General features: G+C 41.9%; 1 protein-coding gene across 1 annotated transcript; it reads right to left on the bottom strand.

Annotated features, from left to right (window-relative positions):
- Positions 1 to 1,380: 1,380 nt before the first annotated feature.
- On the bottom strand, positions 1,381 to 13,238 carry LOC129630709 (zinc finger protein 227-like). Its single transcript, XM_055551210.1, has 4 exons — positions 13,182 to 13,238; positions 9,828 to 9,994; positions 1,954 to 2,935; positions 1,381 to 1,785 (listed from the first exon to the last, which is right to left on the bottom strand). Exons 1-4 carry the CDS (start codon positions 13,236 to 13,238, stop codon positions 1,381 to 1,383), a joined length of 1,611 nt encoding a protein of 536 aa, XP_055407185.1.
- Between the last annotated feature and the right edge of the window lie 2,825 nt (positions 13,239 to 16,063).

The raw sequence follows: 16,063 nt of genomic DNA, 5'->3' as shown, positions 1-16,063 counted from the left end.
TATTTACACAAAATATATAATACTTAAGTCAATACTTCAATGTAATGGAATGTCAAATTACTATATGATCACTTGATGGTAATTAGGCAATTTACTTCTTGTTGAAAAATTGTAATATATTTTCTCTTATTTTTTGTTGTCTGTTTCTGAAAGATATGTCAGTTGTGAACAACAAAGCACATTGTAAAATATAAAGTCTTAAGAAAACATTAGAATTTATTTTCACCAAAATTATCAACTTTGCGCTATTTAAAAATATTTCTATGTGTATTATCTGACTGAACTCAAGTCCTAAAGGAACTGTCTTTCTTTACATTTACAGGGCACCTACTATGTTCCCTGTCATTGTCTACGAGCATTTTAATGTTACAAAAGTCTCAAAATAACCCACTAACTTATGTATTTGTTAGTGTAAGGCAGGAAAGAAATGTAAATTAAACATTAAATCTGGGTCATAACATGTGGATAGAAAAAGTAACGTTAAGGAAAAACTATTGAAAAAAAACAAAAGGAATAGGATGGAATAGAATTTAAGAGATTAGCACTGAAACATATATATTACCATATGTAAAGAGCCAGTGGGAGTTTGATATATGAGTGAGTGCTCTGGGACAATCTGGAGGAATACGGTGGTGAGAGAGGTGAGAGAGGGTTCAGGAGGGAGGGGACATATGTACGCCTGTGGCCTGTTCATGTTGATGTACAGCAAAAACCATCACAATGTTGTAAAAAAAAAAAAAATTAAGTGATGGTGAGTTAGGCCTGAACACAGAATCAAAGCTTTCCCACACCTAACACATTCGTGTAGTTTTCCTCCAGTTTGAGTTTTCTGAGGGTCAAAAAGTTGATATATTTTACTGCATTCTCTACATGTGTAAGTTTTCACTGCAGTATGGATTCTCAGATCTGCAACATCATTCCTTGTGACTGAAGGGTTTGCCACATAATAACATTTATGTGTTTTTCTCTCCTGTATGAACTGCCATGCTGAACATGCACTAGAAACTCTGACACATTCATTTCACTTGTATGTTTTCTATACAGTATGAATTCTCTGAATTATAAGGCCTGAACACTGACTAAAGGCTTTGTCACACTCATGACATTTGCACTAAAATGTTTCTCACAACTGTCACATTTCTAATGTTTCTCTGTAGTATGAATTATCCGATGGTTTCTAATTCATCATTTCAAGTAAAGCACCGGCCATATACATCATATTTATATGGTTTCTCTCCTGTCTGAACTGCCTGATGATGAGTTATGGATGACTGTGCCTAAATGGTTTGTCAAAATTTTTATATTTCTGAGGTTCTCTCCAGTATGAATTCTCTGAACTACAAGGTTTGCATTCACACTGAAAGCCCTGCCACATATACCTCATTTATATGGTTTCTCTCCAGTATGAACTCTCTGATGAACAGCAAGGCTTCCAGTACGACTAAATGCCTTGCCACACACATCACATTTATATGGTTTCTCTCCAGTATGAATTCTCTGATGAAGTCCAAGTTTCGCAGTCTGATTAAAGGCCTTGCCACAAACATCACATTTATATGGTTTCTCTCCAGTATGAATACTCTGATGAACAACTAGGTTTGAACTTACTCTGAAAGCCTTGCCACATATATCACATTTATATGGTTTCTCCCCAGTATGAGGTCTCTGATGAACAGTAAGGTTTGCAGTATGGCTAAACGCCTTGTCACATACATTGCATTTGTATGGCTTCTCTCCAGTATGAATTCTCTGATGAAGTTCAAGTTTTGTAGTTTGATTAAAGGCCTTGCTACATGCATCACATTTATATGGTTTCTCTCCAATATGAATTCTCTGGTGAACTGAAAGGCCTGTAGTTTGAGTACAGACCTTGCCACACACATCATATTTATATGGTTTCTCTCCAATATGAATTCTCTGGTGAACTGCAAGGCCTGTAGTTTGAGTACAGACCTTGCCACACACATCACATTTATATGATTTCTCTCCAGTATGAACACTCTGATGAACAGCAAGGTTTGAACTTACTCTGAAAGCCTTGCCACAGATATCACATTTATATGGTTTCTCTCCAGTATGAAGTCTCCAATGGACAGTAAGGTTTCCAGTATGACTAAATGCCTTGTCACACACATCACATTTATATGGTTTCTCTCCAGTATGAATTCTCCGATGAAGTCCAAGTTTTGCAGTCTGATTAAAGGCCTTGCCACACACATCACATTTATATGGTTTCTCTCCAGTATGAAGTCTCCAATGAACAGTAAGGCTTCCAGTACGACTAAATGCCTTGTCACACACATCACATTTATATGGTTTCTCTCCAGTATGAATTCTCCGATGAAGTCCAAGTTTTGCAGTCTGCTTAAAGGCCTTGCCACACACATCACATTTATATGATTTCTCTCCAGTATGAACACTCTGATGAACAGCAAGGTTTGAACTTACTCTGAAAGCCTTGCCACAGATATCACATTTATATGGTTTCTCTCCAGTATGAAGTCTCCGATGAACAGTATGGTTTGCAGTATGACTAAATGCCTTGTCACATACATTGCATTTGTATGGCTTCTCTCCAGTATGAATTCTCTGATGAAGTCCAAGTTTCACAGTCTGATTAAAGGCCTTGCCACATACATCACATTTATATGGTTTCTCTCCCGTATGAGTTCTCTGATGAACTTCAAGTTGTGAGTTTTTCGTAAAACATTGGCCACATACATCACATTTATATGGTTTCTCTCCAGTATGAATTCTCCAATAAACTGCAAGGTTTGCAGTTTGACTAAAGGCCCTGCCACATATATCACATTTATATGGTTTCTCTCCAGAATGGAATCTCTGATGAACTTCAAGCTTTGCAGCTTGATTAAAGGCCTTGCCACATACATTACATTTATGTGGTTTCTCTCCAGTAGGAATTGAGTTCTGAGTCCTGAAGAAAGGTTATGTCACACTCATTACATTTTTAAGGTCTTTTCTTTTGTGGTTCATGGTCTGGTAACAGTTCTGAAGGATGCATAACAGCATTCTCATGTTTATGAGAAAAGCCTTTGCAGACATTACAAGTTCTCTGAGGTGATACACCTGAGGTGTTGACATTTGTCACAACTTGACTACATTCAAAAATTATCCCTTCACACTGTACCATCTGCAATTCATCCTGAAAGTTTGATCCGTGCCTTTCAAAAGGTCTATTTCCTGCATCACTTCTACTATGATGATCTCTTCCATCAATGAGGTTTTTGTTATGGGATGTAGACAATCTTTTGTCATTTCTTTCATCATCTGTCCACAAACAATCAAAGTCATGTATATTTTTCTGGATCTTCCTGAGGCAAAAATCTTTGATTTCAAGGCTTTCAGCTCTTCCAAACATCACTCTTTGAAAAATTTCCCCTTTACCACTGTTTGCTTTTGCCTGTAATTTCTTGATCATATGTATATGAGACATATCTACAAGACGCAAAGAACCATAGGTATTCTATTAGCTACAATTCATAAATAAATTATTTCTTGTCAAACACATGATATTATATAAAAAGTCATATCCATCCTGAACAGAATTACGAATCTTCACAATGATGATCTTAAAACTATAGAACACTAAAGGAATAGAACTCTTTAAAAAAGAGTGATCATATGTAATTCAAATTAACTTTAGGGTACTGTAGTTTCATACACAATCAGAAAACATTCATTTTATGCAAACTCATGTCAGGTCACAAAGAAAACCTATTTTCCCACAATGACCTCAAAGCTCATCCTACTTTGTACTAAACATACTGCTGTCTCATAATTGAGGAGAAACTAATGGTATATTGTACACACTTTATGCATACTTATACATATTTAAATGGTAAGGAACATAGAGAGGTGACTCAGTGGTAAAAAAAAAACTGCCTGCCAATGCAGAAGACACGGCACAGTGGGATAAAATCCCTGGGTGGGAAAGATCCCCTGGAGCAGGAAATCACAACCTAGTGCACTATTCTTGCCTGAAAAAAATTCCATGGATAGGAAAGCTTGGTGGGCTACAGTTCATGAGATCACAAAGAGTCAGACAGGACTGAGCAACTGAGCAAACAATCATCAAACAGGCAATGCACTGGAATGGTAAACAATGCAAAAGAAGCATTCTAATGAATAATGTAAAAAATAAATGGCAGTTAGTAACTGTTCCACAAATACTGCATTGAGAAAATAAATAATTCTGTAAGCAATATTTTTAGTGGACCATGTGGCTTATGAGATCTTGGTTCCCTGACCATGGATTAAATCTAGGCTTGCTGCAGTGAAACTACTGAATCCTATCCCCTGGACAGTCAGGGAATTCCCTAAAATACTTTAAAAAATAAAAAAGTAAACACTTTTCTAAATACCTCTTAGAAACCTATCAGTAGATAGACATATAGGCATTTTATGACATTAACAAGTGGTTCATGTCAGTTCTATTGTGTAATACAAAAAGACCATCATTTTTAAAAAACAAAAAATAAGTGAAACATTCTCTACTTAATCATTCAATACATCAACTCCCTATCTACACAGTAACCTACTGCTACTGCTGCTAAGTCACTTCAGTCGTGTCCGACTCTGTGTGACCCCAGTTCATTGGCTCCAAGATACCTGTAAAGGAACAAGCTTTGGGGCTTCCCTTGTGGCTCAGAGGTAAAGAATCCACCTGCTAGTGCAGGGCACACAGCTTTGATTCCTGATCAGGGAAATTTCCACATGCCTGAGAACAACTAAGCCTGTAGGCCACACATGATGATTCTGTGCTCTAGAGCTGGGGAGTCACAACTACTGCGCAAGCACACAGAGACAACACATTGCAACAGGAGAATCCACTAGAATGAGAAGTTCATGCACTGTAACTCGAGGGTAGCCCTTGCTTGCTGCAAGTAGAGAAAAGCCCCTGAAGCAACAAAGACCCGGTGCAGCCAAAACCAAATAAATTTTAAATAAATTTTTAACATACTGTTATGAAGATAAAGGAATGTGATTGGAAAACTTAGTTAACTAGAGTCAGAGACTACTCTCTTGGGAATGAAATGTAAAATAACAACATACAAGATGTAATGTGGGGTACAGGCCTGAAGATCAGTGTTGGGAGTCATCAGACAGTGTTTGCAGATTTATGGTTTTATGAAGTAAAAAGAGAAGAAACCACAGCCAGAGGGAACCCAGGGACACGCCAGCACTTGGAAGCTGGGAGAATGGCTGGAACAGTAGCTTGGGGCCTGGTGCATAGTACAAGCGCACCAATATTTGTCACTGAGGAAGTCAGAGCCAGTAGTTGTTTTTGCTGGTGGAATTTCTTGAGCAGCTCACTTTCGAAGTAAGATTTATCACAAGCTTGAGGACAAGAGGACAGGGATCCTTTGTTAATCTTTAGTTAATAAATTTGGACAATTAAAGTTGCAAAAAAAAAAAAAAGATGTAATGTAGACAAAGAGACATGTCACAATAAGCATGACAGGAAGTAAATATATCTTTTAAGCAAAATTAACCTTTGAGGCAAACTCCCTGGGTCCTCCCAGTAGTTAGGACCATGTGCTTCCACTGGAGGGGGCATAGATTCCATTCATGAATGGGGAACTAAGAATCAGACTGCCATGTGGCACAGCAAAAAAAAAAAGTAACTTCTGGTTTTTTTCTATAAGACACCCAACAGTCTATGCCACCTAACAGCACTAATTACCATAGGAGGGGGACAAGGGGAAGTAAATCCCTTTGAAATACCTCATCACATGCTATGCAAAGTCAAGCAACAAAATTGACAGGAGTCAAATGACAGATTGTTGCAGAACATATAAAGACCTTGACCTTTGGGACCTCTTTTCTTGGAGTCCACTATCCATGAAACCTCTCTGTTTTTTTTTTTTTTTTTTTTAATCACTTCGTTCATTTAGAAACAGCCATCTATAAGTCAGAAGTACTTTCCATTTTCCTTAATAAAATGTAATTTTGAGGTAGGAGTTGGATGGGCTGCAGGTTGGACTTCTACAATCAGCTACCCTCCTCTTTGCATGCCCTGATATAAGAGCTAGGTGGGCTCCGGTTGAGAAATTTACAGCCAACAAAAACAGGGTAAAGAGCCAGTTTGTCTCTTAATTCAAAGGAATAATCGTGGCAAGGACAAAGAAAGGAAAAAACCCTGTCTGATAAAGGAGATAGTACACAAGTGCAGAAAGGCTCCTTGGAGTTAAAAGTCAGAGGATCATTCCAGGCCATAATGAGTTTTGTTCCTCTGAGAAGCCTTTACTTCAAGACTAAGGATGTGCCTGTGTAGCCAAGGTTAGGGTCTTGAGACAAATTAACCAGGGGGGACAAAGCAAGGTGATTGGCCCACATTTCTCATACCTTTCTTACTAAAAACACACGTCTTACTTTCCTTAAGTAACCATGAGCTGTTTGTTATATTAGCATTTTGTAGACTGATGAACATAAATACCAGTGATAATGTCTAAGCATATTTGCTTTCTTATAGAAAACATCTCAGGGTGGCACTCAGATAGTCCAAAATCTCTTTAGTTTGCTTGTAAGAGGAAATGAGTTTTCAGTAATCTGTGTTTCAGAATCTTATTTTACTTGGAAATGACCTAGATATTCAATGAACTTTCATCACTTAGTTTAGCACAACCCTAGAAATTCAGGTTATTCAAATCTGGAGAGATTATTTTAGACAGACATTTCTAAAGTATAATCATTCCTCACACAGTTTATCTAAAAGCCCCAATTGCATTTGCATTCTTTCCTTAAAAGTTTCTTCACTCGAATTACTTTAACTGTTGACAAACTTACTTAACATTAAACCTAGGTACAATAAAAGTATTATACAATGTTGAAGACTCAAGACTTGTCTTAATTAGATTAGAAAACAAAATTAGTACTAGATATTTAATATTGAATATTTCCCAGTTCACGTGAACCTGAAATTCATTTAGGTTAATTTCTCTTGTAATTGTTTGATTTGTAAGTGCTTACTTTTTTTTTTAACAAACAATTGAATTAGAGCTCATTTACAAATTAACCTCAGCCATATTATCCAAAAGCAAAGACACACACTGAGACAAACATAAATGCAGATGGACAGACATTAGAGCTCTCATACTTTCCTGCCTGAGATTTAAAATGTCTCTTTCACCCTTTTCTTCCCACCCCCTGCCCCATGGTTTAAAATCTAATTTGCCCAAGACTGAAATCTCTGGAAAAATGGGTTACGTATTTCAAGGACATGGCATAGTTTGCATGCTATGCAGGGTCGCTTCAGTCCTGTCCAACCCCCTGCAACCCTGTGGACTCTAGCCCACCAGGCTCCTCTGTCCATGATGGGACTCTCCGGGAAGAATACTGGAGTGGGTTGCCATTCACTCCTCAGGGGATCTTCCCTACCCAGGGAACAAAGCCACATCTCCTGTGTCTTCCCCAGGGGCTGGTAGGTTTTTAACCACTAGACTCATATGGGAAGCCCTGGCAAAGTTTAACTTTAAGCTTTTTTTTTTGGCAGGCCTTTTAAGCAAGCTTGTTGTTTTTAATTCCGCATGTAAAAAAGAACCGGTTTTGCACTTTCAAAGAAAAAAAAATTCATCTTAACCAGTTTTTTCCAGAATCTAAACAATATCATGGCCATCCTGTGTCAAACAAGTTATCTTTCCTTTCTATAGTCATAGCTTTATGGCTAAAATACAGATTGAATACTGCTCAAATTGACTGTGATAACAGGGACAGAAGGACTGATAAAAATCTTGGAACTTCCCTCCAGGGAGATGGGGATCTTTGATCAGAAGAATCTAAAGGGGTAAACAAACTTGCAAGAGTTGGGGAACCTGGGCTCCCCCTCTCCTCTCAGAGACAGGGGCAGTTAGAAGGGGACCAGCTGATGGAGAGGGAGATAGAGGGGTTGGGAGTGGTGTAAGGCTACAACAGGACAAAGAATGGAGAGAGAAAGGCAGTGGGGCACATTATTGGAGCTGTGGGCCAGATAAAGAAAGTCGACTTAAAAAGGGAAGATTTAATCAGCTAAAATATAATGTGACATTGCAATATGGATAATCATCCTCATAAATCACATAATTCTATTTCCAGTTGTAACTTCTCTTTAGACAGTTTTAAGTTACCTTTATTTACATCATAGTAGGCAGAGAAGAGGACCAAGGACCCAACTTGGATGGTGCTAAGCCTGGGGTTGGTTGGCAAGGGCCCCTGCAAATGCTGAACAATCTCAAGATTTGTCCCCTATCTTATCTATGGTGCTGCAAGACTTGCACTCACAGGAAACAGGACATTCACGCTCAGGGCAGTTTCCATGCAGGTTAGAAGCAAGGTCAGAGGAATGCACTGCTTTGTCTTGAAGCCTAAACAAGACTATTTATTTAATTTCTCTAACACCCTGGTGGCTCCATGGTAAGAATCTGCTTAGTAATGCAGGAGACATGGGTTTGATTCTTGTTCTGGGAAGATCTCACATGTCACGGAGAATAAGTTGATGAACCACGGATACTGAGCTTGTGTGGTAAAACTACTCAAGCCCGTGTGCCTAGGGCCTGTGCTTCACAACAAAAGAAGCCGCCACAATGAGTGACCGTGCTTCCCCCAACTAGAGAGTAGCCCTCTCTCGTCTCAAATAGACAAAAGTCCACACAGCACAAAAGACCCAGTACAGGCCAAAAAAAAAAAAAAAGACCTTGCCTTCATCTCTGTGGGTGCTACAGCACCACTGGAGGGGGCTGTACATTTCACACGTCGAAGAACAGAGCCGTAAGTTAGGGAGACGACAAATCTCCTGTGAGAGTTCACAAACATTAAACATCTGTTTTCTCACACAACTCTTCCACTTGGAGAGTTTCCCAAACACCATGAATGGTGTGGCTTCCTTTCTGTCCTTGTAACAGTTGACCTGTGAGCACACTGTGGATACTTTCCCACTCATCTGGATGTCTGCTATTAGCACCTCATTCTCCACAATCCAGGGGTCTTCTTCCTTGTGCCACAAGAATGGAGATAACATTCAGAACAGAAACAGAAATTCCTACTCAGAAGTAATGCCGCATACTGTGGCTTCTTCCAGAATCCAACCTGTCTCTCTTTTTTAAAAATATATGTATCTGTCATTTTTAATACATTGGTGTATTCATTTCTTCTGGATCAGGTGAGTGTTCGTTGCTGCTTGGTCTTTTCCCCAGGTTCAGCAAGTAGGGGCTACGCTCCAGTTGCAGTGCTCGTGCTCCTCACTTGCTGCGGCTTCTCCTGGGTGCATGGGCTTCAGTAGTTGTCCCACATGGGCTCAGTAGTTGCAGCTTCCAGGCTCTAGAGTGCTGGCTTGTAGTTGAGGCACAGAGGCGTAGCTGCTCTGTGACGTGTGGGATCGTCCCAGACCAAGGATCCAACCCGTGTCTCCTGCATTGGCAGGTGTAGAATCCAACTCTTTTGTCAGCCAAGGAGTGAGGACATTATAAACCGACAGAAAAATACTTCTCAAATGAATTTACGATCTGCCTCCTTCTCAATGCACAGGGAACAGTATAATATACAGTACAACATGCAGCAGATATCTAGTTCCTATCTAAGAACTACTGAACCAAGAACACAGGGCTAGAAAACAGGCAACTGGATATTTCAAAGTTTGAAATCAGCTTTAGAAACACTCGAGCTGTGGAGAAATTCCTTGTGTATCACACAGTGGGCAGGTCACCTGAAGGAAAGACAAGTTTAAAGTCCTGATACCAATCATGAAGCTTTACATGTGTGAGTCAACAAGGTTTTGAGCTTAGTCAAGAAAAACAGGGGGTCTCAAAAGGTACAGAGGGAACATGCAGAGGTACCCCAGGGTAGATCCCCACTTCAGGGGGAAGTGATCCTCACCCACAGACAGCAGGTTCCTGAGGGTCTCCACTATCATTTCCTTGTACATGGTCCTCTGGGCAGGGTCCAGGCATTTCCACTCCTCAGGAGTGAAATCTAGGAACACATCCTTGAAGTTCAACTGTGCCTAAAATGAAAACACGTTCCACCAATGGGCCCTGAGGAGGATTCTTAGTTTCACACAAAATGAGAAGAGGTGAGAGGGGTAAAGCTCAATTCAGTTGAAGTAATATTCTGATAAATCCATTAAAAGCTGCTTGAAGCAAACTGTTGGTCTCTAATCTAATTTAAAATTTCCTCTTTTTTCCTAAGATTATGATATCCTGCAATCAACATGAATTTGTCATGTATGTGGACAATACATGAAAAATACACAAATTAAAACCAGCACTGGGTTGTCTACGCAGAAGTGTTACATTCAACACAGTGAGTGACATAGTGTCACTATCTAGACGAGTTACAGCAAGACTGGTGTCTTCAGAGACGACAGAGTCCACAGTGACTTTAAAAGAACACACATTGTGATGGTGATGACATCATCACACTGACGACAGGTGTTTCAGCACGTCCTACACACTAAGCATTACTCTAAAGACTTCACACGGATGAACTTGTCATCCACATAACAGCACGTTAGAGAAAGATCTGTGTCCACCTTACTGGGGAGAAAACTCTGTCACTCTAAGAAATCGCTCAGATCAAACAGTTAAGAAATGAGGCTACAGCACCTGAGCTCAGGTGGTTGGGAGAGACAACTGAACCTAAAGAATCAACCAGTTAACTACCTAAGAGGGAAAGTGCATCCACAGAGAGTTCCCTGAGAACACCTGAAACAAGTTCAAGGAAGCTGAAATACAATAGAACAGCATAAATGGTCACGATACAGGGTCACACCCTCTCCATGGCAACCCACACAATGTCAATAATCTTACTACAATTTACATCATTCATGTGATGATGTAGAAAAAACAACACCATGAAATACACTTAAGATACAACTGAAACTGCTACAAAGCATACACCATTATTTATGAGATGGTGTTTTTGTAATAAAAGATGGAGTTACATATCCATGCATTCATGCATGCATGTGTAAACACACAATTGATTGAAACAAGAAGAGTTGTCTTTATTTTTTTTCTTTCATTCTATCAAATTTCATTCAGCATCAGCTTTGTGCCTCAAACTTGAAATACAGTAGTGAACATGATGGAGCTTACAATCTAGCAGCCAGCCAGCCAATTTCATCCACAATTTTAATGTAACTACTGAAATAAGTGCTCTGACACAGGCCTGGTGCTAGGACAAGATTAAACAGAAAGTCTTAACCTACACTGAGAAATCAGACAAGGTCTCTCTGAGGAAGAAACACTTAGGATTGGCAAGGTGGGAAACAGAAGAGTGTTGCAAGCAGAGAGAACAGCCTGAGTGCCAGCTCTGAGGCAGGAAGATATTTACTGAACAGAAAGTCAGCCAATGTGACTGGGACACAGGGAATGTACATGGGGGTAATGCCAGGCAGAGGCTAATTTATACAAGATCTATGGATTTAGGACTTTATTCCAAAAGCTACTGGAAGTCACTGAAGAATCTGCAAGAGGAAAGTTAGATGCTTAGATTTGTTTTTCAGAGCTCAATCTGCTGTGGGCAGAAGTTGTTGTTTACCTGCTTACTCATGCCAGACTCTTTGCAACCCCACTGAGGGCAGCCTGCCAGCTCCTCTATCCATGGAATTCTCTAGGCAAGAATACTGGAGTGGGTTCCCATTCTCTTCTTTCATTTTACTTCTTCATTCACTAACTTTGTCAACATTCTATTTCTTTTTCAAAGCTTATTTCTTTTGCTTATGTTGGGTCTTTGCTGTGAGTGGGCTTTCTCTAGTTGCAGCTGCAGTGCCCGGGCTTCTCCTTGCAGTGGCTTCTCTTGTTTTGGAGCACAGGCTCTAGAGAGTGTGGGCTTCCGTAGTAATGGCTCCTGGGCTCTAGGGCACAGGCTCAGTCGTTGTGGCCCATGGGCTTAGTTGCTCTGAGGCATCTTCCGGGACCTGGGAAGGAACCTGTGCACCCTACATTGGCAGGCACATTCTTAGCCACTGTACCACCAGGGAACTCCTCAACATTATCTTATTCTAGTTCAAAAAAAATAAAAAGTAATACAAGTAGAAAATAACATACAGATTTGTTCCAATCTTTATATAATACCTGTATTTAAAAATGTGTTGGCTTCCCTATGGGTAAGTGGTAAACAATCCACTGGGCAATGCAAGAGATGTGGGTTGTTGCCTGGTCAGAGATCCCACATGCTGAGGGGCAACTAAGCCCATGAGTCTCAATTTTTGAGCCGGAGCTGTAGAGCCCAGGAGGTGAATCTACTGAAGCCGGTGCGCTCTAGAGCCTGGGCTGCAAGACAAGAGAAGCCACCACAATGGGAAGCATGTGCACCGGAACCAAAGAGTGGCCACCACTCACCAGAACTAGGGAAAAGACACTGAAGCAATGAAGTCAGAGAACAGGAAATTTATAATGTGATTTTTATAATTAATTTTAGGCATGTACTTATTAACAAAATCAAAAATTTATTATTTTAGTCTACTAAGAAAATACTAAATCAAGATTAGTAAAGTTGGAGAATTCCCTCATGGTCCAGTGGTTAAGATCCCTCACTTCCACTGCAGTGTTTCAGGTTCAATCCCTACTCAGTGAACTAAGACCCTGGAAGCTGCATCATGTGGTCAAAAAACAAAGAAAAAAAATTAGTAAACCTGATTTTACAGTTTAAATTAGATGGTCTAATGAAACACTCCCTAGCCCTGACATCGCTTTCTGAACGTTCTGTTCCATTCCCAAAAACTTAAGTTTTAAAAGAGGTGCTCATTTAGTTTTAAATGTACAGTAAAAAGTCAAAACTGATTTCCCCTCATTGGCCTCTTTTGCAGACTTTACCGTGTACTGTACATGTTAATACCTGAGGTCCACCTACAGCTTCTTTACCCTGATTGACAGAGAGCAGACAGAGCATCCACATGGGGCTTAAGCAATCCTTGCTGCCCAACAGCACTGAGACCCCGTCTCCAACCCATGGGTGAGAAGCCCTGCCCAGGACAGTGCCTAGGGGAGCCTCCTCACAAGGGCCAGGTCACTGGGTCATGGGGAGACAGGATCTAAGTAGAGACAACAGGCCCTGAGGGAAGGTCCCAGGTGAGTGTACCTGTACAAGAGTCAGACAGGATATTTCAGAGTCAGACATGATTAGCGAGTCCAGAGAAGGGCAATTCAGGAAGGACAGACTGAGAATCCACTAGAATATGACCTTACCAGAGAAAGTGCCATGCCTGACTCCTTCTTTTTCCTCTTCTGGGCTTCATTGTCCATGAGCCTTCTCAGTTCTATCATGAAAGTGGAAAACATGCTGTTTAATGCTTAGGGTCAACACATTCCCTTCCTGAGCCCCAACCACACACACAGGGAAGCCCTCACCGTGTGGAACAGACTGTCCCCTGTGGCCACTGTCTCAGGAGGGACTCAGGACGGTCAACTCCCGCACCGAGTACAACATGGGACTTTCCCACACTGTCCCTCAGATCACATTCCCTTCCTGGTGAGGCATCATGCACACAGCAGCAGGGGGCACCTCCGCTCACCCCACAATGCCCTTCAGGTCACACAGCAGACCCTGGTCCAGCCCCACTGAGAGCAGAGCGCCCTCCCCTCCCCCAGGGCCTGATCTCAGTCTCAGAAGTGGAGGGTGAGAGCCCTAGTGCTCAATGCAGGATCCAGATCGGAATCATCTGTGGCTCTGTGCTCATTCCTGGGGCGAGGCCCCACACAAGAACCCGAGGAGTCTATCTGATGAGGGAGGGGTACAAAACATGCCTGGACCCCCAACACATAGCTTTCAGTAACAGCATTGCAGGCGGATTCTTTACCAGCTGGGCTACATAGCTCAAAACAGGTTCCAAATCTGGAAGAGCATCACATAAGGGCTCAGTCTGTTTATTTGAAGCTAGACCCAGAACCTCAGTGTTTTGTACTGCAGCGTTTATTAAGTCTTTTATCTCAGTTATAGAGTTAATCTGTTTTTTAGTTTTGTTAGTATCATTTGGTCATAAGGGTGGCTTCCTTGTCCCTCAAGAATCAGAATGGATCCTAATTTAACTAGTAAGTCTCTTGAGTTAAAAGAGAGGTGACAGGCACAGAAATTGATGTAGAAACCACTGGCCATTGTTGGAGCACAAAGGGGGTTCCTGGAAACCGGGCCCTGTGTTGCTGTTGATGTTCCCATTATGTATTTTTTATGGTTGTTAAAATTCCAGCCCTTTGGGTTAAGATGGAAAGGACTGCGCTGGTGTCCGAGGAATTCCATCTCGGCCCCCGCTTCAGTGACACCCCGAGCTTTAGTGACCCCCCAAGCTTCAGTGACCCCCCGAGCTTCAGCACTAGTTATACACGCGGTGCTGTAGGCAGAGCCACTTGTGACCTCAGGGCTCCTCAGTGTTGGGAAACCATCCAAGGCTGAGGGGCCCCATGGATCTCAGGTGTTTGGGGACATTCCCTCCTCCAGTTCCCTGGCTGTCTATAAAAGGGCGAGTCTGCCACAGTCTCTCCTCCAGTGCCCTTCTGTCCACACAGGGCACCCTGGATTGGTCTGGGTACCTGTGGGCCTTGTGGTCCATCATGGCCAGCTTGGCCTGCAAAGTCTGACCTCCCCTCTGGTGGTCTCTGAGTGGATAAAGCTACAACCATCATTTCAGCCCTTTGTGTATTTCTCTGGGAGTGTTCAGCCTTTTCAACCATATTCCTATTATCAAAAACTGAATAAGCCACTTGGAGCAAATCACTCAGAGGGGTCTGAGGACTAGCAGTTGCTTTTTGAATCTCGCTCCTGATGTCTGTGGCAGGGTGGGCTATGAAATGCATAGCCAAAAGGGCCTGTCCTTCGAGAGAGAAGGGATCCACACTCCTATATATATATTTTGTCCATGCTCTGTCTTTGTTGCTGTGTGGGCTTTTCTCAGCATGGGCTTCTCACTGCAGTGGCTTCTCTTGTTTCAGAGCACAGGCTCTAGGGCCTGGGCTTCAGTAGTTTCAGCTTCCGGGCTGAATTGCTCCACGACACATGGGATCTCCCTATATCAGGGATAGAGCTCACATGCCCTGCATTGGCACGTGGATTCATTCCCAGTGAGCCACCAGAAAAGCCCCTGCTATACTTTTTAAAGCTTCTATCAACCTCTCTTGAAATGCTTTCCAATTTTCATCTCACCCCTGTTGTACTACCTGCACTTTTTCATAATGGACAGGTTTTACTGTAAGGGTTTTCATAACCTCTGTTAAACAATCATGTAGCCACGGACCTGCCTCAGGGAGAGTGGCTGTGCCCCCCGCCCCCCACGTGGCCCTGTTCAGCTCAGGCTGCCACTGGGTTAGCACAGACCCTAGCTGCCTGTGGGAGGGTAAAGTCTGCAAATCTCCCTCTGGATGAGATCAAAAGATCTCATTAACTGGGTAAACTCCCATCTTGGAAAGTTCAGTTCTCAGCAAAATGTATCAATTTATCTTCTGCTGACTTATGGACAAGGAGATGGACAAGGAGAAAGGCAGAGAAAGATAGACATGGAGAAAGGAGCTTCTCACAGAGGCAGAGCCATGGGGCAATTGGTCCATAACTTACATGCTGCAGGTGCTATCTGGGCTGAGATTTGGCCCTTGGGCAACTTGGGGTACAGAGAAGGAGCTCCTGAATATAGTGGGCAGTCTCCTCACCCTTGGGTGCCCTTGACTCTGGGCTAGTGGTCTTGGCTGGAGCAGCGCCTGAGACAGTCCTTGCCATTCCCATCCCTTGAGCAGTAGTTAGCTATCCAGAAGTTACGTTCTTGTGTCGCACTTCACTGTGCAGTTGAATCAGGACTTGTGCTTACAGCTTTAGATGTTATCCCTTCCGAGTAGTCTCTCAGCCAGGTGTGAATGGCTGAGAAACTGTCCCAAAGGAATAGTACAGAGTGTGTGTCCAGTGGCATTGACAGGGAGCTTTCAGGAACTGGTCTGGCTGCAAATTGGAAGTAAAGGGTCAGGGGAGGAGGGTAAATCCTGGAAGCTGATTCCCTTCAGTATCCTTGTGCAGGATGTTGAGAATATCCAGGCTGGACATAATCCTTTAAATGATGTGTTTTGTTTTGTTTTTTTCTAGAACATATAAT

The sequence above is a fragment of the Bubalus kerabau genome, chromosome 17 (genome assembly GCF_029407905.1).
Source record: "Bubalus kerabau isolate K-KA32 ecotype Philippines breed swamp buffalo chromosome 17, PCC_UOA_SB_1v2, whole genome shotgun sequence".
NCBI classification, from domain to species: domain Eukaryota; kingdom Metazoa; phylum Chordata; class Mammalia; order Artiodactyla; family Bovidae; genus Bubalus; species Bubalus kerabau.
This window is presented reverse-complemented; position numbering and strand designations above follow the sequence as displayed.

What these genes read in the sequence shown, in the direction of transcription:
- LOC129630709 (XM_055551210.1), bottom strand. Translation starts at nt 13,238, where the DNA reads ATGGACAATGAAGCCCAGAAGAGGAAAAAGAAGGAGTCAGGCATGGCA. An exon ending in AAGTGGGGATCTACCCTGGG is followed by an intron (nt 2,936 to 9,827) that starts GTACCTCTGCAT and finishes ACCTTTCTTCAG; the next exon opens with GACTCAGAACTCAATTCCTA. An exon ending in AATGTGATGTGTGTGGCAAG is followed by an intron (nt 1,786 to 1,953) that starts GTCTGTACTCAA and finishes GCATGTAGCAAG; the next exon opens with GCCTTTAATCAAACTACAAA.